General features: G+C 41.9%; 1 protein-coding gene across 24 annotated transcripts in view; it reads right to left on the reverse strand.

Moving 5' to 3' along the window:
- LOC110523998 (adhesion G protein-coupled receptor D2) overlaps positions 1–23,485 on the reverse strand; it is a 160,921-nt gene that overhangs the window by 11,401 nt on the left and 126,035 nt on the right. For 8 of the 24 annotated variants that reach the window (XM_090235113.1, XM_090235118.1, XM_021603246.3 and 5 more), the window contains one exon: positions 19,519–19,805. The exons of 6 other annotated variants lie outside the window; for them this stretch is intronic. In XM_090235113.1, coding sequence (XP_090091239.1) covers positions 19,749–19,805 — 57 coding nt within the window. In that variant the 3' untranslated portion in view covers positions 19,519–19,748. Of the gene's footprint in view, positions 1–19,518; positions 19,809–23,485 lie in introns of those variants that run through there. 10 more of the 24 variants (XM_090235111.1, XM_021603245.3, XM_090235115.1 and 7 more) reach the window with 3 other exon arrangements.

Below are 23,485 nucleotides of genomic sequence, written 5' to 3' on the forward strand. Positions count from 1 at the left end.
CAGATTATTTCACTTATAATTCACTGTATCACAATTCCAGTGGGTCAAAAGTGTACATACACTAAGTTGACTATGCCTTTAAACAGCTTGGAAAATTCCAGAAAATGATGTTATTGCTTTTGAAGCTTCTGATAGGCTAGTTGACATAATTTCAGTCAATTGGAGGTGTACCTGTGGATGTATTTCAAGGCATACCTTCAAACTCAGTGCCTCTTTGCTTGACCTCATGGGAAAATCAAAAGAAATCAGCCAAGACCTCAGAAAAAAATGGTAGACCTCCACAAGTCTGGTTCATCCTTGGGAGCAATTTCCAAACACCTGAAGGTACCACGTTCATCTGTACAAACAACAGTACGCAAGTATAAACACCATGGGACGTCATACCGTTCAGGATGGAGACGTGTTCTGTCCCCTAGAGATGAACGTACTCTGGTGTGAAAAGTGCAAATCAATCCCAGAACATCAGCAAAGGACCATGTGAAGTTGCTGGAGGAAACAGGTTCAAACGTATCTATATCCACAGTAAAACGAGTCCTATATCGACATAACCTGAAAGGCCGCTCAGTCACGATGAAGCCACTGCTCCAAAACTGCCATAAAAAAGCCATACTACGGTTTGCAACTGCACATGGGGACAAAGACCGTACTTCTTGAAGAAATGTCCTCTGGTCTGATGAAACAAAAATAGAACTGTTTGGCCATAATGACCATTGCTATGGTTGGAGGAAAAAGGGGGAGGCTTGCAAGCCGAAGAATGCCATCCCAAATGTGAAGCACGGGGGTGGAAGCATCATGTTGTGGGGGTGCTTTGCTGCAGGAGGGACTGGTGCATTTCAGAAAATAGATGGCATCATGAGAACGAAAAATTATGTGGATATATTGAAGCAACATCTCAAGGCATCAGTCAAAGCTTGGTCGCAAATAGGTCTTCCAAATGGACAATGACCCCAAGCATACTTCCAAAGTTGTGGCAAAATGGCTTAAGGACAACAAAGTCAAGGTATTGGAGTGGCCATCACAAAGCCCTGAACTCATCCTATAGAAAATGTGTGGGCAGAACTGAAAAAGCGTATGCAAGCAAAGAGGCCTACAAACCTGACTCAGTTACACCAGCTCTGTCAGGAGGAATGGGCTGAAATTCACCCAACTTATTGTGGGAAGCTTGTGGAAGGTTACCCAAAATGTTTGACCCAAGTTAAACAATTTAAAGGCAATGCTACCAAATACTAATTGAGTGTATGAAAACTTCTGACCCACTGGGAATGTGATGAAATAAATAAAAGCTGAAATAAATCATTCTCTCTACTATTATTCTGACATTTCACATTCTTAAAATAAAGTGGTGATCCTAAATGACCTAAGACAGGGAATTTTTACTAGGATTGAATGTCAGGAATGGTGAAAAACTGAGTTTAAATGTATTTGGCTAAGGTGTATGTAAACTTCCGACTTCAACTGTAGATATCAACGAATAGCGGGAGACAATGCCATCGCACATGACGCATTCTCAGTGTGCAATTTTTTTTTAAATAGTATGTGAATTTTCAGCTCATTTCGGTTCGTCATCTAGTAGAATTCGATGCACACTTTTCCACAATGCATTAAAAGAGGTGGGCTGAGAGTAATATGCCCTTAGTTCTCTTCAAGATGCCAAACAACAAAACTAGGCTACTTAATTGGGAAGATGCCAAATAGCGAAGCTGCTGTGGTGGTGTTCAAATATAGGCTAACTAGTTTTTGTTCTCCTTAAAATGAATATTGTATAGATTTTTTATTTTTTAAAGTGGATTTCTGTTTTCTCATTGAAAAGCGTTTCTTGTTCGTTTGGCATTTGTCAGTTTTTAAACTAAATACTAAATACCATCTTTCTATTTCTGAATGTCTGCACCAGGGACTGTGGGATGTATGTGGCTACTCTATTGATGTCAAGTTAATCAGGCATCTTGGACATGTGTATTGTTAGTTTTTTAGGCTAGGTTACAAATGTAATTATTTCATTTATGGATCAAACCTTAGCAGTCATTCTGACCTTGTTCCCAATTATCAGGGCTTTAGTTTATTATGTTGCTGTACAGCGGGCCAGAATTTGTGAAGCACCCGACCGTCAACATTTTTCCTGCGCAATAGTTCTTTGATTTTTGAACATCTGAAACGTTTTTATGTGTGCACTAGGCACAAAAAAATGAAGGTTTGTCTGTACCTCTCTCTGTCCACATAAACACACACTCATGTTTGGGCCCACACATACGCACGCACGTGGTGACACGCACGCACGCATACACATGCACACACCTGCAGGCTGTCATTAGTGCTCCCTGCTTTCTCTCCATCTTTTCTTACTGTGTTAATATTATGAAATCCTGAGTGCCAGTTCATGATTGAGCGAGAGCAGCAAAGTCTCAGGTGATTGGCTGCTATAGACAGACATGCCTCTGAATCTTCCTGTATTATTCAGAGGGAGTATCACAATCATAGCTAACAGAAGGGAAGAATGAAACCTTCCATTCATAGAGTAAAAAAGCTCCATAACACATCAAGTGCTTCCTCTACATTACCAATATCAGAATTTTCCCTCAGTCTAACCCAAGAAGCCAAGTAACACAGTGGCTGATATAAATGTCCATTTGAATTGGTAAAGTCATAAATAATAAATATAGCAGGGGAACATCTTCTCTGAGGTTGGGAGTGGCGAGCTACTTTCTACGCACGCACACGCTCCAACCCAGCAGTGCTGTACTGTGCGGAAACACAAGCTTTTAAATGAAACATTCACAGCAGTCACCTCTTTTAGGGAAATCAGCAGGAATAAAACAAACAACCTTTTACAGTACAATAGCTTATGCATGCAATTGAGACATTTTGGTGTTTCGCTGACAATCCCAGCCTCGTCTGGTACAATATGGTAAACCAGAAAATAAACATTATGTGAGTTTCCTTCAATGTCTTTGTTTTGGGACAGAGGGCGTCAACGTGTGTACTTGTGATGATTACATGTATGCAAGACGTGCTGACCTTAAGGTTAGGTCAGAAGGGACTGGAAGACACTATCTCTCTCTCCTGACCCACACATAAACAGGAAAATGCCCACGGGAAGGAAGTCATATTTTTGACGGCTGGGTGTTTGGGTGGACGGCAACAATGTATAGACCAATGCTACGAAGAGAGAGCTGTGTTTGTCAATGTGTGTGAGTTGACAACTTGCTCGGTTGTACTCAAATACGCTTTCATGACATTTATTAATAAATGGAGTTTCCATTGAGAAAAACAATGTGCAAGAAAATGTCTGATATGATAAACACTTACAATATACTACAAAGGTGAATGGTCGGTTGTCATGATGTCAGGCATTGTGTCTGGCACTTGATCTTCCGTTTCTCTAGCTTTGTTTGAAATGGCAACGTTGTTCCTGCTCAAGTCACCGTTAAGGACTTGCCTTTTCCTCAGATAAAGATCAAAGGCAGGTCAGTGAGCACAAGACGTTGAAAGACGTCTCAGGAGGGCGACGCTTTTTACATACACTCAATTAGTATGTGGTAACATTGCCTTTAAATTGTTTAACTTGGGTTTTTACTGTTCCATCAGACCAGAGGACATTTCTTCAAGAAGTACGATCTTTGTCCCCATGTGCAGTTGCAAACTGTGGTCTGGCTTTTTTATGGTTTTGGAGCAGTGGCTTCTTCCTTGCTGAGCGGCCTTTCAGTTTATGTTGATATAAGACGCGTTTTACTGTGGATATTGTCACGGTTATTCAAAGGAGAGGACCAAGGTGCAGCGTAGTGAGCATACATTTTCATTAATTTAATCAAAATGACACCAAACAAAACACTAAACACTACAAAAACAAACCGTGAAGCTCAAAAGCAAAGTGCTCAAACAGAGTCAACTTCCCACAAACACAGGTGGGAAAAAGGGTACCTAAGTATGGTTCCCAATCAGAGACAACGATAGACAGCTGTCCCTGATTGAGAACCATACCCGGCCAAACACAAAGAAAGAGAAAAACATAGAACACAAAACATAGAATACCCACTCCAACTCACGCCCTGACCAAACCAAAATAGAGACATAAAAAGGATCTCTAAGGCATGACAGTACCCCCCCCAAAGGTGCGGACTCCGGCCGCAAAAGCTAAACCTATAGGGGAGGGTCTGGGTGGGCATCTATCCGCGGTGACGGCTCTGGTGCGGGACGTGGACGCCGCTCCACCTCAGGCTTGGCCCACTTGGGGCCTCCACTTGGCGCCTCTAGAGCGGGGACCCTCGCCACCGACCCAGGACGGGGGACCCTCGCAGCGGGCCCCGGGCTGGAGGGCGGCTCTGGGAGCTCCAGGCTGAAGGGCGACTCTGGGAGCCCCCCGGACTGGAGGGCGACTCTGGGAGCTCCAGGCTGGAGGGCTAATCTGTCAGCCCCCCGGACTGGAGGGCGACTCTGGCAGCTCCGGACTGGAGGGCGACTCTGGCAGCCCCGGAAGGGAGGGCGACTCTGGCAGCTCCGAACTGGAGGGCGACTCTGGCAGCTCCGGACTGGAAGGCGACTCTGGCAGCTCCGGACTGGAGGGCGACTCTGGCAGCCCCGGAAGGGAGGGCGACTCTGGCAGCTCCGGACTGGAGGGCGACTCTGGCAGCTCCGGACTGGAGGGCGACTCTGGCAGCTCCGGACTGGAGGGCGACTCTGGCAGCCCCGGAAGGGAGGGCGACTCTGGCAGCTCCGGACTGGAGGGCGACTCTGGCAGCTCCGGACTGGAGGGCGTCTCTGGCAGCTCCGGACTGGAGGGCGACTCTGGCAGCTCCGGACTGGAGGGCGACTCTGGCAGCTCCGGACTGGAGGGCGACTCTGGCAGCCCCGGAAGGGAGGGCGACTCTGGCAGCTCCGAACTGGAGGGCGACTCTGGCAGCTCCGGACTGGAGGGCGACTCTGGCAGCTCCGGACTGGAGGGCGACTCTGGCAGCCCCGGAAGGGAGGGCGACTCTGGCAGCTCCGGACTGGAGGGCGACTCTGGCAGCTCCGGACTGGAGGGCGACTCTGGCAGCTCCGGACTGGAGGGCGACTCTGGCAGCTCCGGACTGGAGGGCGACTCTGGCAGCTCCGGACTGGAGCTGTTAACAAGAAATTTGTGGAGTGGTTGAAAAACGAGTTAATGACTCCAACCCAATTGTATATAATTAATATGAATTCGGAGGGCAGAAATGATTAAATATTAAAGCATTAGACCTCTCACTAAAGACGTCAGTCATACAAAAATGATACTTAAACCCAAACTGTTTCTTTAGCAGATTAGTAAAAATGTCTCATCTCCTGTTCAAGAATGGCCTTCCCTTTAATCAGATTACAACCTCTCCCTTTGGTTATTTGAAAATTAAATAATCCCCAAAATATTGCTGTTTTTTAAACAAGCCATTGAAAGTTGGTTGCAATTTCAGTTTAATCCACTAGAAAAAAACATAACAAATAATACAACAAATTTTGTGGTTAAACTCAAATATACTAATTGATTAAAAAAAACATACACTACTGTTCAAAATTTTGGGGTCACTTAGAAATGTCCTTGCTTTTTAAAGAAAAGCACATGTTTTGTCCATTAAAATAACATCAAATTGATCAGAAATACAGTGTAGACATTGTTCATGTTGTAAATTACTATTGCAGATTTTTTATGGAATATGTACATAGGCGTACATAGGCCCATTATCAGCAACCATCAACCATCACTTCTGTGTTCCAATGGCACGTAGCAAATCCAACTTTATAATTTTAAAAGGATAATTGGTCATTAGAAAACCCTTTTGCAATTATGTTAGCACAGCTGAAAACTGTTGTCCTGATTAAGGAAGCAATACAGCTGGCCTTCTTTAGACTAGTTGAGTATCTGGAACATCCACATTTGTAGGTTCGATTACAGGCTCAAAATGGCCAGAAACAAATAACTTTCTTCTGAAACTCGGCAGTCTATTCTTGTTCTGAGAAATGAAAGCTATACCATGCGAGAAATTGCCAAGAAACTGAAGATCTCGTACAACGCTGTGCACTATTCCCTTTACAGAACAGCGCAAACTGAATCTAACCAGAATAGAAAGAGGAGTGGGAGGCCCCGGTGCACAACTGAGCAAGAGGACAAGTACATTAGAGTGTCTAGTTTGAGAAACAGACGCCTCACAAGTACTCAACTGGCAGCTTCATTAAATAGTACCCGCAAAACACCAGTCTCAACGTCAACAGTGAAGAGGCGATTCCGAAATGATGGCCTTCTAGGCAGAGTTCCTCTGTCCAGTGTCTGTGGTATTTTGCCCATTTTAGGCTTATATTTTTATTTGCCAGTCTGAGATATGGCTTTTTCTTTGCTACTCTGCCTAGAAGGCCAGTAACTTGGATTAGCTAACACAACGTGCCATTGGAACACAGGAGTGATGGTTGCTGATATTTTTTTCAAAAACAAGGACATTTCTAAGTGACCCCAATCTTTTGAACGGTAGTGTATATATTTAAATGTTTTAAAAAAAGTATAATCTTTGTAAATTATATCATAAATAGGACCAGTGGAGTTATGTCAGACATCCAGCTAACAAAAATATATGGAAATGCCTGCTCTACCCAGAATTACAACAAACTAATTGCAGCATTACCGCAAAAATGGAAGAGACAAGTGGAAGCGGGGAAAGCAAAGAACTTGTCTGCCATTAAAGACCAAAATTGGATGAAGAAAATTGTGACAAAGCCAAAACAAGTGTGTTGAATTTTTTGCAAATGTATAGCATTTTTTAAACATAAATATCTTGTTTACATTTCGAGAAACATGTCTTTGCTTTGTCATTATGGGGTATTGTGTGTAGATTGATGAGGAATTTATTTTATTTAAAAATAAGCCTGTCTGAATACTTTCTGAATTCACTGTATTTTCCTTCTTTATTACCCTACCACCCCTCCACTAAATGGAGTAAACTTATAGACAACAATACTTAGGTTTGCACTTCCAGCTTATACATACTACATACATTTCACGGGAATTATATTTTGCATGATCTTGTTTTTAGTCCCAGCCTTCAGCTCCCCTTAACCCCTCCCATCTATCTCTGAAGACCATCCAGTTTTGATTTCTAGCTGCCGTATATTTTTCTACTATGCTGTGATGTTTCAAAAAAGTTCTGATGCTTTCTATTCTCATAGTTTCTACAAATTGTAAATTAAAGATACACACGTTTGCTATGGTATTATTATATTATTGATCGATTGACTATGACTTTTCAAAACAACCAGAGTTAGCTCTAAGCAATTATTGCAATTGTTCAGCCATTCCTGAACTTGCGACCGAAAACAAGCTACCAAAACAAGATCTAATGATTCTTACTCTTCGCAGCAAAATCTGCAGAGCTGGGATATGGGGGATACCCCATATATATAACATTCTATTGGTTGCAAGAATTTTGTATAATAATTTAAATTGAAAAACTTTGAAGATTTGAATCTGATGTTGTTTTGTATATCAGTTCATAAACCATGTGACATGGAATTGGTGTGGAAAATCTCAACTATTTTGCGACCTTCTCTGCAGATCCTCTCAAGCTCTGTCAGGTGGATGGGGAGCGTCACAGCTATTTTTAGGTCTCTCCAGAGATGTCAGATCGTGTTCAAGTCCGGGCTCTGGCTGGGCCACTCAAGGACATTCAGAGACTTGTTCCGAAGCCACTCCTGCATTGTCTTGGCTGTGTGTTTAGTGTTGTTGTCCTGTTGGAAAGTGAACCTTCGCCCCAATCTGAGGTCTTGAGAAATCTGGAGCAGGTTTTCATCAAGGAAATCTCTGTACTTTTGCTCCGTTTGTCTTACAAATCAAATTGTATAGGTCACATACACATACTTAACAGATGTTATTGCGGGTGTAGCAAAATGCTTGTGTTCCTAGCTCCAACAGTGCAGTAGTATCTAACAAAGTCCTCAGTCCTGACTAGAATCCCAGTCCCTGCCGCTGAAAAACATCCCCACAGCAGGATGCTTCCTCCACCATGCTTCACCATAGGTGGGGATGTTTTTTCTTCACATATCTTTTAAAACATTTTGCTGAACCTCAACTTCTTCTAAATACTCTCCTGCAACCCGCCTCACCCAACGTAGCTATTTTTCCTAAAGTATTTATATTTACTTCGGATCTGGAACCCCTCAACTGAAGCTAGCCAACTAACTACCAGCTATTCAGTCAGCAAAACATTGCTAGCGGTCTTCAGCTAACCGGTCATCAGCTAACCTTTAGCTCGGAAAGCTCTCGCCAGTTCGAACAACGCGACTCTAACCAGAGCATAACGGACCTATTTTTTTATTTTTATTTTTCATCCCCGGATTCCCACCGCACACGGAAGATTTTGAGCTGGTTCCTCACAACTAGCTATCTAGCTAACCGCAACCCCGGATGATTACTCCTGGCTAGTGTTTCCACCGACTTAGCTTGAAGCTAGCCCGGCCAGAGCTCCTGGGCTACAATATCCGGACCCACGACCTCGATGTCACTGCATGAAGAGGAATAAACAGACTCACCCCATCGCGACGTCCCCCAAAGGCTAACTCACTAGCCTTTGCTATCTCCTTGCTTGCAAATTCGGCCTGCTAACTGCTAGCTTGTTTAGCCCGGTCCGCTAACTGCTACCGTGTTTAGCACCGGCCTACTAACTGTTAGCTTGTTAGCACAGGCCTGCTAACCGTCTGAATCGCCGCGTCCCAAACACTCACTGAACCCATATTTACTTTCTATCCCTTTTCGATTTTTAATTTGTTTATACCTTCCGGTAACCTGCCTCACCCAATGTGATACGGAACCGCTATTATTTTTAAATTTTTAGAACACACTCAAGAACCTCCAGAAGCTAACCAGCTAACTGGCTACAAGCTATTTAGTCATTGTTAGTTTTCTAACCTGGATAACACTCGCCAGTCCAGCTTCCCTGCCCCATCCACTGCTGCCCCCTGGACACTGATCACTTGGCTACATAGCTGATGCATGCTGGACTGTCCATTAATCACGGTAATCCATTCTGCTTGTTTATGTTTTATCTGTCGGCCCCAGCCGCACTCAGGCTCTGTGTGTAGTTAATCCGACCCCCCCTCTGCCTAGTCAATCGCCATTCTACCTGCTGTTGTTGTGCTAGCTGATTAGCTGTTGTCTCACCTACTGTTTTAGCTAGCTCTCCCAATTCAACACCTGTGATTACTGTATGCCTCGCTGTATGTCTCTCTCAAATGTCAATATGCCTTGTATACTGTTGTGCAGGTTAGTTATCATTGTTTTAGTTTACAATGGAGCCCCTAGTTCCACTCTTTATACTCCTGATACCTCCTTTGTCCCACCCCCCACACATGCGGTGACCTCACCCATTACAACCAGCATGTCCAGAGATACAACCTCTCTCATCATCACCCAGTGCCTGGGCTTACCTCCGCTGTACCCGCACCCCACCATACCCCTGTTTGCGCATTATGCCCTGAATATATTCTACCATGCCCAGAAACCTGCTCCTCTTATTCTCTGTCCCCAACGCCCTAGGCGACCAGTTTTGATAGCCTTCAGCCGCACCCTCATACTACTCCTTCTCTGTTCCGCGGGTGATGTGGAGGTAAACCCAGGCCCTGCATGTCCCCAGGCACCCTCATTTGTTGACTTCTGTGATCGAAAAAGCCTTGGTTTCATGCATGTCAACATCAGAAGCCTCCTCCCTAAGTTTGTCTTACTCACTGCTCTAGCACACTCTGCTAACCCTGATGTCCTTGCCGTGTCTGAATCCTGGCTCAGGAAGGCCACCAAAAATTCTGAGATTTCCATACCCAACTATAACATCTTCCGTCAAGATAGAACTGCCAAAGGGGGAGGAGTTGCAGTCTACTGCAAAGATAGCCTGCAAAGTAATGTCATACTTTCCAGGTCCATACCCAAACAGTTCGAACTACTAATTTTGAAAATTACTCTCTCCAGAAATAAGTCTCTCACTGTTGCCGCCTGCTACCGACCCCCCTCAGCTCCCAGCTGTGCCCTGGACACCATTTGTGAATTGATTGCCCCCCATCTAGCTTCAGAGTTTGTTCTGTTAGGTGACCTAAACTGGGATATGCTTAACACCCTACAGTCCTACAATCTAAGCTAGATGCCCTCAATCTCACTCAAATCATCAAGGAACCCACCAGGTACAACCCTAACTCTGTAAACAAGGGCACCCTCATAGACGTCATCCTGACCAACTGGCCCTCCAAATACACCTCCGCTGTCTTCAACCAGGATCTCAGCGATCACTGCCTCATTGCCTGTATCCGCTACGGAGCCGCAGTCAAACGACCACCCCTCATCACTGTCAAACGCTCCCTAAAACACTTCTGTGCGCAGGCCTTTCTAATCGACCTGGCCCGGGTATCCTGGAAGGACATTGACCTCATCCCGTCAGTTGAGGATGCCTGGTCTTTCTTTAAAAGTAACTTCCTCACCATTTTAGATAAGCATGCTCCGTTCAAAAAATGCAGAACTAAGAACAGATATAGCCCCTGGTTCACTCCAGACCTGACTGCCCTCGACCAGCACAAAAACATCCTGTGGCGGACTGCAATAACATTGAATAGTCCCCGCGATATGCAACTGTTCAGGGAAGTCAGGAACCAATACACACAGTCAGTCAGGAAAGCTAAAGCCAACTTCTTCAGGCAGAAGTTTGCATCCTGTAGCTCCAACTCCAAAAAGTTCTGGGACACTGTGAAGTCCATGGAGAACAAGAGCACCTCCTCCCAGCTGCCCACTGCACTGAGGCTAGGTAACACGGTCACCACCGATAAATCCATGATTATCGAAAACTTCAACAAGCATTTCTCAACGGCTGGCCATGCCTTCCGCCTGGCTACTCCAACCTCGGCCAAAAGCCCCCCCCCCCCCGCAGCTACTCGCCCAAGCCTCTCCAGGTTCTCCTTTACCCAAATCCAGATAGCAGATGTTCTGAAAGAGCTGCAAAACCTGGACCCGTACAAATCAGCTGGGCTTGACAATCTGGACCCTCTATTCCTGAAACTATCCGCCGCCATTGTCGCAACCCCTATTACCAGCCTGTTCAACCTCTCTTTCATATCGTCTGAGATCCCGAAGGATTGGAAAGCTGCCGCAGTCATCCCCCTCTTCAAAGGGGGCAACACCCTGGACCCAAACTGTTACAGACCTATATCCATCCTGCCCTGCCTATCTAAGGTCTTCGAAAGCCAAGTCAACAAACAGGTCACTGACCATCTCGAATCCCACCGTACCTTCTCCGCTGTGCAATCTGGTTTCCGAGCCGGTCACGGGTGTACCTCAGCCACGCTCAAGGTACTAAACGATATCATAACCGCCATCGATAAAAGACAGTACTGTGCAGCCGTCTTCATAGACCTTGCCAAGGCTTTCGACTCTGTCAATCACCGTATTCTTATCGGCAGACTCAGTAGCCTCGGTTTTTCGGATGACTGCCTTGCCTGGTTCACCAATTACTTTGCAGACAGAGTTCAGTGTGTCAAATCTGAGGGCATGCTGTCCGGTCCTCTGGCAGTCTCTATGGGGGTGCCACAGGGTTCAATTCTCGGGCCGACTCTTTTCTCTGTATATATCAATGATGTTTCTCATGCTGCGGGCGATTCCCTGATCCACCTCTGAGAGATACACTCTCAAAAGGCACTGAATTGGTGGAACGGCCTCCCTGTCAAATAAATTTAACAAAATAAATTAAATGAATACACTTAATATGTAATACAAATCTTCTTATGAGAGAAATATAAGGCATATTATCGAACTCAAATTATGTTTTGAAACTGCCTCACAACCTTGACGGTAGTAAAGATAGATAGTCTTTCTACCACCCAAACAATTACTAAGATAAATAAAGCTGACTTTTCACCCTATTTTGGTCGGGTCTCTTATTGGTGCTAAGAATACACTCATTATCCCTCTCCTTACAACTGTAACTGAGGTGGTTCAGTGAACCAGGCTCGCATGATGAGAGACCTTGTCTGAGACCTGAGAGACCTGAAAGAGCAACCCCAGCTAACACCATAAATTGGTTTAACACAATGTTTAGTGAACCTGTAGTACAGTTACTTTGGAGTATGCAAGCTAACGCAACGGGGAACATATATTATTGACTAACTGTAGCTCTTTTGATACTTCACAAAGAGTGAAACAGACTCAATTATTATGGTGGGAGATTATAATACAGATTTAAATACCTCAATGGACCGTAAAGGAGATCACACTACAAACTATCACCCTCATGCACTTAAAACTTCTTATGGCTGAAATCCCGCTAACGGGATCGATATGACAACAGCCAGTGAAAGTGAGGGCGCCAAATTCAAACAACAGAAATCTCATAATTAAAATTCCTCAAACATACAAGTATTTTATACCATTTTAAAGATACACTTCTTGTTAATTCCACCAGTGTCCGATTTCAAATAGGCTTTACGGCGAAAGCACCACAAACGATTATGTTAGGTGAGTGCTTATTCACAGAAAGACACAGCCATTTTTCCAGACAAAGAGAGGAGTCACAAAAAGCAGAAATAGAGATAAATGTCACTAACCTTTGATGATCTTCATCAGATGACACTTATAGGACTTCATGTTACACAATACATGTATGTTTTGTTCGATAAAGTTCATATTTATATAAAACAATCTCAGTGTACATTGGCGCGTTATGTTCAGTAGTTCCAAAACATCCGGTGATTTTGCAGAGAGCCACTTGAATTTACAGAAATACTCATCATAAATGTTGATGAAAATACAAGTGTTATACATGGAACTTTAGATAAACTTCTCCTTAATGCAACCGCTGTGTCAGATTTAAAAAACGCTTTACCGAAAAAGCAAACCATGCTATAATCTGAGTATGGCGCTCAGAGACCAAAACAAGCCAAACAGATATCCGCCATGTTGTGTAGTCAACAGAAGTCAGAAATAGCATTATAAATATTCACATACGTTTGATGATCTTCATCAGAATGCACTCCCAGGAATCCCAGTTCCACAATAAATGTTTGATTTGTTCGATAAAGTTCATTATTTATGTCCAAATACCTCCTTTTGGTAGCGCGTTTGGTAAACAAATCCAGCAGAAAGTACAGACGAAAAGTCAAAAAAGTTATATTACAGGTCGTAGAAACATGTCAAACGAAGTATAGAATCAATCTTTAGGATGTTTTTAACATAAATCTTCAATAACGTTCCAACCCGGAGAATTCCTTTGTCTGTAGAAATGCAATGGAACAGAGTTAACTATCACGTGAGTGCGCGAGACTGAGCTCGTGGCTCTCTGGCAGACCTCTGACTCATTCCCCTCTCATTCGCCCCCACTTCACAGTAGAAGCCTCAAACAAGGTTCTAAAGACTGTTGACATCTAGTGGCAGCCTTAGGATATGACCAATATCCCACTGTATCTTCGATAGGCGTTGAAAACCTACAAACCTCAGATTTCCCACTTCCTGGTTGGATTTTTTCTCAGGTTTTTGCCTTGAGTTCTGTTATACTCACAGACATCATTCAAACAGTTTTAGAAACGTCAGAGTGTTTTCTATCCAAATCTACTGATAATATGCATATCTTAGCTTCTGGGACTGAGTAGCAGGCAGTTTACTCTGGGCACCTTATTCATCCAAGCTACTCAATACTGCCCCCAGCCATAAGAAGTTAAGGAAATTACGAATATTATGGATATAATGGAACTATTGGATGTACGGAGGTTTATATATCCTGACCTAGTGAGATATACATGACGGAGGCTCACTCGAGCTAGTCATCTTGACTACTTTCTTATGTTGTTTACGCTGGTACCAAAAGTTTAAAGAGTGTTGATAGGGGACAGAATGTGGTCGGACCATCAAATAATTGGTTTACACATTACAGAATTTCCACAAGGACTAGGATATTGGACATTGAATCTCAAAGCCTACTGGATAACAACTTGTTCTAACCAAGACAGAAGAATGTACAACTTTTTCCTACATAACATAGGTACAGCAAATCCCCTTATTGTATGGGACACTTTTAAATGTGCCTTTAGAGGACATACAATTCAATATTAATCTTTAAAACAAAAACAATTTAGGTCAAAAAGAGTTCATCCTAAAAAAGGAAATAGAGGAACTAACAGTACAGACAGATAGCAATAAAAACTAACAGAAACGGAGGAACTTATTCAAGAAAGAAAGAAAGAAATAAATAAAGATCAAGTGTAATATATTATAAAAATAAAGCGAACTGGATGGAATAAGGGAAAAAAATTAACCAAATATTGTTTTATCTTCAACATAGAAATGCTACCAAAAATAATTTACAGAAACTTGTTAGAAATTACGGTCATTCATGATTCACCAAACGATATTATGAAAGGAGAGGCTAAGTACCTTGACCATTTGTTTTCATTTCAGTCTCATTCATTTCCACTAACAGAGGTTAATTGTAAGGATTTTTTTCTATTAATAGTGTAAAATTAACAGCTAAATACTAATGTGAAGGCCTAAATGCAGAGGAGGAACTTCTAAATGCAATTAATGCCTTCAAGTCTGGGAGAACTCCAGGGATGGATGGCATACCAGTTGAGGTTCATCAAATATTTTTCGATGTTTGTCAAAGTTCCGTTAATAACATGTTTTAACGACTTCAATAAAAATGGTAAACTATCAGATACTGAGCAAGAAGGTCTGATTTCACTATTACTGAAACAGGACCAAGATGGTAAATATAAAGATCCATATAAAGATCCAGTCCACCTAAAAAACTGGAGACTCCTTACACTTCAGTGTAGTGATGCCAAAATTCTAACAAAATGCATAGCGCATAGAATTAAAAAGGTATTGTTGGATATTATTCATCCTAATCAGACAGTTATTTTATTATTATATTTTGACATGGATGATACATTGGAGATAATAATACAATAGAAGATTATGAAAAATCTGTGAAACTAGGCCTGGTATTCATAGCTGACTTTAAAAACGCCTTTGATAAAGTACGACTGGAATTTATATACAAATGCGTGGACTATTTTAATTTTGGAGAATCTCTTATACAATGAGTTAAAAGTTATGTATAGTAAATAATGTCTACTTCTCAGAAAGTATTAAATTGTCACCAGGAGTAAAACAAGGTTGTCCACTGTCGGCATATGCATTTATTATGACCATGTTAGCTATTAAAATCAGATCCAAAAATAATATCAAGGGGCTAGAAATCCAGGGCTTAAAAACAAAGGTGTCATTGTACGCTGACTATTGTTTTCTTATAATCCACTATTTGGATCCCTGCACAGCTTCATAGAGGATCTAGATCATTATCCTAACCTCTCTGGATTAAAACCAATTTATGTGTGCACCATATTTTTTTATCGGATAAAAAACTTAAAAACTTAAAAACTTTAAAAAAAATAATAAACTGGTTCTCTAGCAGAATAGTAAGAATGCCATGTTCAAGAATGGTATTTTTCCTATCATTCAGATTACCTCTGACTTTCAGTTATTTGAAAATGAAACAATCTCCAAAATATCTATTTTTTAAAAAGCAATAGAAAGCTGATTTTAATTTGAGTTTAATCCACAAGAAAAGCCTAAACAAATATTATGGTTCAACTCAAATATAGTAATTGATTAAAAAAATACTTTAATTATTATTATTTTTTTTAAACAGTATAATCTTTGTAAATGATATCATAAATAGGACTGATGGAGTTTTGTCAAACATGCAACTGATTGCAGCATTACCCCAAAAATGGAGGAAAGGTAAGGAACTTGTCTGTTGGCCCTGCATTAAAGACCAAAATTGGATAAAGAAAATTGTGATACCTACAAAAAGTATACTAGTTTAATTTAAGGACGAAAAAATGTACAGCTGAGCCACACAGGTCGCAAAATAGTTGGGAGGATATTTTTGATGTACCGATTCCATGTCACATGGTTTATGAACGGATATACAAAACGACATCAATAGCAAACATGTTGATGTAGAAACTATGTAGAAACTATGAGAATAGAAATATATAACTTTTTTGAAACATCACAGCATAGTAGAAAAATATACGGCAGCTAGAAATCAAAACTGGATGGTCTTCAGAGATAGATGGGAGGGGTTAAGGGGAGCTGAAGGCTGGGACTAAAAACAAGATCATGCAAAATATAATTCCCGTGAAATGTATGTAGTATGTATAAGGTCGAAGTGCAAGCCTAAGTATTGTTGTCTAATAGTTTACTCCAATTAGGGGAGGGGTGGTAGGGTAATAAAGAAGGAAAATACAGTGAATTCAGAAAGTATTCAGAAAGGCTTATTTTTAAATAAAATAAATTCCTCATCAATATACAGTGCCTTGCGAAAGTATTAGGCCCCCTTGAACTTTGCGACCTTTTGCCACATTTCAGGCTTCAAACATAAAGATATAAAACTGTATTTTTTTGTGAAGAATCAACAACAAGTGGGACACAATCATGAAGTGGAACGACATTTATTGGATATTTCAAACTTTTTTAACAAATCAAAAACTGAAAAATTGGGCGTGCAAAATTATTCAGCCCCTTTACTTTCAGTGCAGCAAATTCTCTCCAGAAGTTCAGTGAGGATTTCTGAATGATCCAATGTTGACCTAAATGACTAATGCTGATAAATACAATCCACCTGTGTGTAATCAAGTCTCCGTATAAATGCACCTGCACTGTGATAGTCTCAGAGGTCCGTTAAAAGCGCAGAGAGCATCATGAAGAACAAGGAACACACCAGGCAGGTCCGAGATACTGTTGTGAAGAAGTTTAAAGCCGGATTTGGATACAAAAAGATTTCCCAAGCTTTAAACATCCCAAGGAGCACTGTGCAAGCGATAATATTGAAATGGAAGGAGTATCAGAACACTGCAAATCTACCAAGATCTGGCCGTCCCTCTAAACTTTCAGCTCATACAAGGAGAAGACTGATCAGAGATGCAGCCAAGAGGCCCATGATCAGTCTGGATGAACTGCAGAGATCTACAGCTGAGGTGGGAGACTCTGTCCATAGGACAACAATCAGTCGTATATTGCACAAATCTGGCCTTTATGGAAGAGTGGCAAGAAGAAAGCCATTTCTTAAAGATATCCATAAAAAGTGTTGTTTAAAGTTTGCCACAAGCCACCTGGGAGACACACCAAACATGTGGAAGAAGGTGCTCTGGTCAGATGAAACCAAAATTGAACTTTTTGGCAACAATGCAAAACGTTATGTTTGGCGTAAAAGCAACACAGCTGAACACACCATCCCCACTGTCAAACATGGTGGTGGCAGCATCATGGTTTGGGCCTGATTTTCTTCAGCAGGGACAGGGAAGATGGTTAAAATTGATGGGAAGATGGATGGAGCCAAATACAGGACCATTCTGGAAGAAAACCTGATGGAGTCTGCAAATAACCTGAGACTGGGACGGAGATTTGTCTTCCAACAAGACAATAATCCAAAACATAAAGCAAAATCTACAATGGAATGGTTCAAAAATAAACATATCCAGGTGTTAGAATGGCCAAGTCAAAGTCCAGACCTGAATCCAATCGAGAATCTGTGGAAAGAACTGAAAACTGCTGTTCACAAATGCTCTCCATCTAACCTCACTGAGCTCGAGCTGTTTTGCAAGGAGGAATGGGAAAAAATGTTAGTCTCTCGATGTGCAAAACTGATAGAGACATACCCCAAGCGACTTACAGCTGTAATCGCAGCAAAAGGTGGCGCTACAAAGTATTAACTTAAGGGGGCTGAATAATTTTGCACGCCCAATTTTTCAGTTTTTGATTTGTTAAAAAAGTTTGAAATATCCAATAAATGTCGTTCCACTTCATGATTGTGTCCCACTTGTTGTTGATTCTTCACAAAAAAATACAGTTTTATATCTTTATGTTTGAAGCCTGAAATGTGGCAAAAGGTCGCAAAGTTCAAGGGGGCCGAATACTTTCGCAAGGCACTGTACACAATACCCCATAATGACAAAGCAAAAACATGTTTTTCAAAATGTAAATAAGGTATAATCTCCAAAAACCTGTTTCGCTGTCATTATTGGTTATTATGTGTAGATTGAGGAGGGGAAAAAATATTTGATCAATTTTAGAATAAGGCTGTAACGCAACAAAATGTGGAAAAAGTCCAGGCGTCTGAATACTTTCCGAAAGCAGTGTATATGGAAAAATATATATATTTAACATTCTATATATATATTTACAAAAAAATACATGGAGAATTTGAAATGATGCAGACAATAACACTGATAGGAGCCACAATCTATTTGCAATATTGAAGCTGATCTACCCCCCCAAAAAAGAAAGAGTAAGACAGCACTCACACAACGATCGATCCCCAGCCCAGCAAGAGGATGCTCGGCGGTAAACCTGCTTAAGGGGTCAGTCGCAGGGCCCTAAAGGAAGTGATTTAATGTCCAAAAAGATGTCAGCTTGTTTTTCTTTTCGGTCTTTCCTGTTGTGTTCTGATATCCACTTCCTCTCAAGCAGGGGTGGACACGAGTGTCATCCTCTGTCCCCCCCCCCCCGCCCGGAAATGTCACCTCAGTGGACATATCACTAGTGTGTGTTAGTGTGTACGAGAGAGACGGGGGGGAGGGATGTTGTTGTTGTCTGTGTATGTGCCAGAGAGAGAGAGAGGAGAGGGGCTGTAAGGGTATGTGTATGTGTGTGAGAAAGAGAGAACTGTTTGTGTCAGAAAGAGAGAGAGTGCTACAGTACCTTCAGAAACTATTCACACCCCTTTACTTTTCCACATTTTGTTGTGTTACAAAGTGGGATTAAAATGGATTTAATTTAAATTTTTTATATTGTTTGTACTTTGTAAGGTAATATATCTTGATTAGATAAGTATTCAATACCCTGAGTCAACATGTTAGAATCACCCTTGGCAGTGATTACAGCTGTGAGTCTTTCTGGGTAAATCTAAGAACTTTGCACACCTGGATTGTTCAATATTTTCACATGATTATTTTAAAAACTCTTCAAGCTCTGTCAAGTTAGTTGTTAAAAAATATTATGCTAAACACTATTATTGCATACAAGAAGAGTACATGCAATTTATTATGTGACTGGTTAAGCAAATTTTCACTCCTCAATTTATTTAGGCTTGCCATGACAAAGTTGAATTCTTACCAACTGAAGATATTTCAGCTTTTCATTGTTTATTAATTTGTACATAAATAAAATAAAAACATAATTCCAATTTGACATGATGGGGTATTGTGTGTAGGCCAATGACAAAAAACAATCTCAATTTAATCCATTTTAAATTCAGGCTGTAACACAACAACATCTTGAAAAAGTCAATAGGTGTGAATACTTTCTGAAGGCACTGTGACCCTCTCTACCTTGTGGACACTAAGTGATAATTGTTGTGGTGACCCCGGGATGATCCTTTCCTGTCTGTCATACTATCTGCCTGACCAACACCCATTCACTGAAGCCTTACTCACTAGAGTGCCACACCCAAATCCAAAAAGCAAACACTGCTCATTCACAGAAAAGGTAGAGGTAACTCTTTCAGCTTTTTAATTTGCAATAAAACATCTGAATCCAACTGTAGTGACGCAATAAAACATCTAAAAAAAATCTCCATTCCTATTAGGCAACTGCAAGAAAACGGGACGTAGGTCTCTCAATTATAAGTGTTTGTGTCTGTGCGAGCGAGCGTGCGTGCGTGCGTATATGTATACGATATGTACTTGAGTGTGTGTGTGTGCATAAGTATCACTGAGCCCCAGGTTTCTCAGATGTTGGATGACATGACCGTCTCGCACCGTAATGCTCTTCCACTCTTCCTCTCCTGCTGAGGGATATGTAGGACAGAGAGAGAGAGAGAGAGAGAGACACACACACACACACACACACACAGAGGAAATAACATCAGCGGCGGTGTCTAATGCGGATATGAGGCGTGGTGATGGCACATTAACTGCAGGACCCCTGACAGCAGCACACATCGCCAGAACAAAAGACACGACACTTTTAATTCAATGACAATTGTTGGAGTTAAACAATGGCCCCGGCTACAGAGGTTTAATTAAGGGTGAGAAAGATGAGTCTGTCTGCACTTCACCTCAACGGCTTTCTGTTTTTGGTTGTTGTCCCTACGGCTAAATATTTTGGTATCGAAAATAACCTTATAGTGGCGTATCTACAATAGACAGGGCCTGACAGAGACCAGACAATGGTTGGAATGTTCCAGCCATGCCCACCTATCAAAATAAAACTAAACTACAGTTAGTTCATTTAGCTAGTTTGTTAGCTACAATTTGCTAATTTAGCTACAATTTGTTAGTTCATTTAGCTACAGCAAACACACAAACACACACAGCCTGAACTCTTCTTTGAAGATGGGCGTAGATGTGTGTGGAGTGTGTGTGTGTGTACATGCATGGGTCTGTCAGTTGGCAGAGTGGGAGTTACAGTAGGGAGCACGAGCCCTGTACCAGAGCCAGTGTGGCACTAAAGACGTGAAAAGACGGTTTTAATTGCTGTTGAAACCCTGAGGTCACAGGGGTGCGTTTGAGTCTTAAATATGGCTGCATGTGAAAAATGGCTACCTTCACACTCAGCGGTGAGTTATCTGGTGATAGGCAATTGTACGTTCTTTCCCCCGGCTCTTAGAGGGCTCTTAATGAGGTTGGATTATGGCACGTGTGACCTCTGAGACGGCAGCGCCGACTGCACTAACGGCAGCCTGCAGGTGTGTGAGGTAAAACAGGAACTAGGGCCCTGCCTCTGCTGCGGAGTCACCAGCCTTAGAGAACAGAGGGAGAGAGTGTGTGTGCTCCAACAGCCCCCCTCCAGTTGACAGGCTGACACCAGTCACCCCCTGCCAGGATGTGTCACAGCACCCGGGCTAAAGCAGGAAGCTCAAGCACTCCCCTAGTGATTGACAAGCTGCCCTCGTGACTGACAAGTGGGGGGCCAGGGAGGCCCTGTGGGACCCGGCCCCTGGCTGTGTCTGAATGGAGGGGCCACCTGGGCTGCCAAGGGGGTCCCTATCGCGTGTGATGCCTCACAGAAAGGCCGCTGCTCAGTGTCGGACCACTTGTCCAATTAACAGACAGGCAGGGGGAGGTACGTCAGCGTACAGGTTTGATAGGGACAACGATATCAGTGAGAGTAGAGATATTTACGCAAACACACATACAACTGTGCACAGAAGCTGGACAAAAAGAAGAGCCACCGTAGAGAAAAATAAAAGTAATGTTGGCTCACTGCAGATACGAGTCCATGTACTATAGTTCAAATTAAAAACGGTAGCTTACAGGTTCTTAAAAAAGGTCTACACAGTGCCTTCAGAAAGTATTCACCCCCTTGACTTTTTCCACATTTTGTTGTGTTACAAAGTGGGATTAAAATCAATTTGATTTACATTTTTGTCAACGATCTACACAAAATACATTGTAATGTCAAACGGGAAGAAAAATGTGAACATTTGTAAAATCATTTATGAAAAATTAAATATTAATATATCTTGATTTGATAAGTATTCAACACTGGGACAATACATGTTAGTATCAATCAAAATGATTTATAAGCCCTTTTACCATCAAAAAAAGTGCTTATAGAGAATCCCAGTCTAAAACCCCAAACAACAAGCAATGCAGATGTAGAAACACCTTTGGCATCATTTACAGCTGTAAGTCATTGTAGGTTAGTCTCTAAGAGCATTCCACACCTGGATTGTACAACATTTGCCCATTATTCTTTTCAAAATTCTTCAAGCTCTGTCAAATTGGTTGCTGACCATTTTCAGGTCTTGCCACAGATTTTCAAGCAGATTTAAGTCAAAACTATAACTCTACCACTCAGGAACATTCACTGTCTTCTTGGTAAGCAACTCCAGTGTAGATTGTAGATTTGGTCTTGTGTTTCAGGTTATTGTCCTGCCAAAAGGTCAATTCATCTCACAGTGTCTGGTGGAAAGCAGACTGGAAAAGCTAGGATTTTGCCTGTGCTTAGCTCCATTACATTTATGTTTATCCTGAAAAACTACCCAGTCCTTAACGATTACAAGCATACCCATAACATGATGCAGCCACCACTAATTGAAAATATGGAGAGTGGTAATCAGTAATACGTTGTATTGGATTTGCCCCAACCATAACACTGAATTGCTTTGCCATATTTTTTGCACTATTACTTTAGTGCCTTGCAAACAGGATTATGTTTTGGAATATTTGTGTGGAATATTTTTGTTCTTTACAGGCTTCTTTCTTTTCACTCTGTCAATTACATTAGTATTGTGGAGTAACTACGTAACTACGATGTTGTTGATCCATCCTCAGTTTTCTTCTGTTTTACAGTCACCATTGGACTCATGGTGAAATCCCTGAGCGGTTACCTCCCTCTCCAGAAACTGAGTTAGGAAGGACTCCTGTATCTTTGTAGTGACTCTGTGTATTGATACACCATCCAAAGTGTTTATTTAATCCATTTTAAATTAAGGCTGAAAAACAACAAATGAGGAAAAAGTCAAGTGGGTGTGAATACTTTCTGAATACAATTTACATAAAACATTTGTCAGTTAGCAGACAGACACTTTTATCCAGAGAGACTTACAGTTAGGCTAATGTGTTAGATTATATTGACAAATCAATCATATTTATTTTATTAGACTTTTTTGGGGAATGGGTGTACTGATTCTAGGAGGAATGCCATATCTTGTAGCCTTAAACAACTTGTAGTTAACAATCATGTTTAAGGCTAATATATACATACACTATATATACAAAAGTATATGAAAACCCCTTCAAATTAGTGGATTTGGCTATTTCAGCCACACCCGTTGCTGACAGGTGTATCAAATCGAGCACACAGCCATGCAATCTCCATAGACAAACATCAGCAGTAGAATGGCCTTACTGAAGAGCTCAGTGACATTCAAAGTGGTACCGTCATAGGATGCCACCTTTCCAACAAGTCAGTTCGTCAATTTCTGCCCTGCTAGAGTTGCCACGGTCAACTGTAAGTGCTGTTATTGTGAAGTGGAAACGTCTAGGAGCAACAACGGCTCAGCCGCGAAGTGGTAGGCCACGCAAGCTCACAGAACGGGACCGCTGAGTGCTGTAGCGTATAAAAATAATCTGTCATCGGTTGCAAGACTCACTACCGAGTTCCAAACTGCCTATGGAAGCAACGTCAGCACAATAACTGTTCGTCTGGAGCTTCATGAAATGGGTTTCCATGGCCGAGTAGCCACACACAAGCTTAAGATCACCATGCGCAATGCCATGCGTTAGCTGGAGTGGTGTAAATCTTGCCACCATTGGACTCTGGAGCAGTGGAAACGCATTCTCTGGAGTTATGAGTCACGCTTCACCATCTGGCAGTCCGACAGACGAATCTGGGTTTGGCGGATGCTAGCAGAACGCTACCTGCCCAAATGCAGAGTGCCAAATGTGAAGTTTGGTGGAGGAGGAATAACGGCCTGGTGCTGTTTTTCATGGTTTAGGCTAGGCCTCTTAGTTCCAG

Source organism: Oncorhynchus mykiss, chromosome 5 (assembly GCF_057628025.1).
Source record: "Oncorhynchus mykiss isolate SJ-2025 chromosome 5, ASM5762802v1, whole genome shotgun sequence".
Taxonomy (NCBI): Eukaryota; Metazoa; Chordata; class Actinopteri; order Salmoniformes; family Salmonidae; genus Oncorhynchus; species Oncorhynchus mykiss.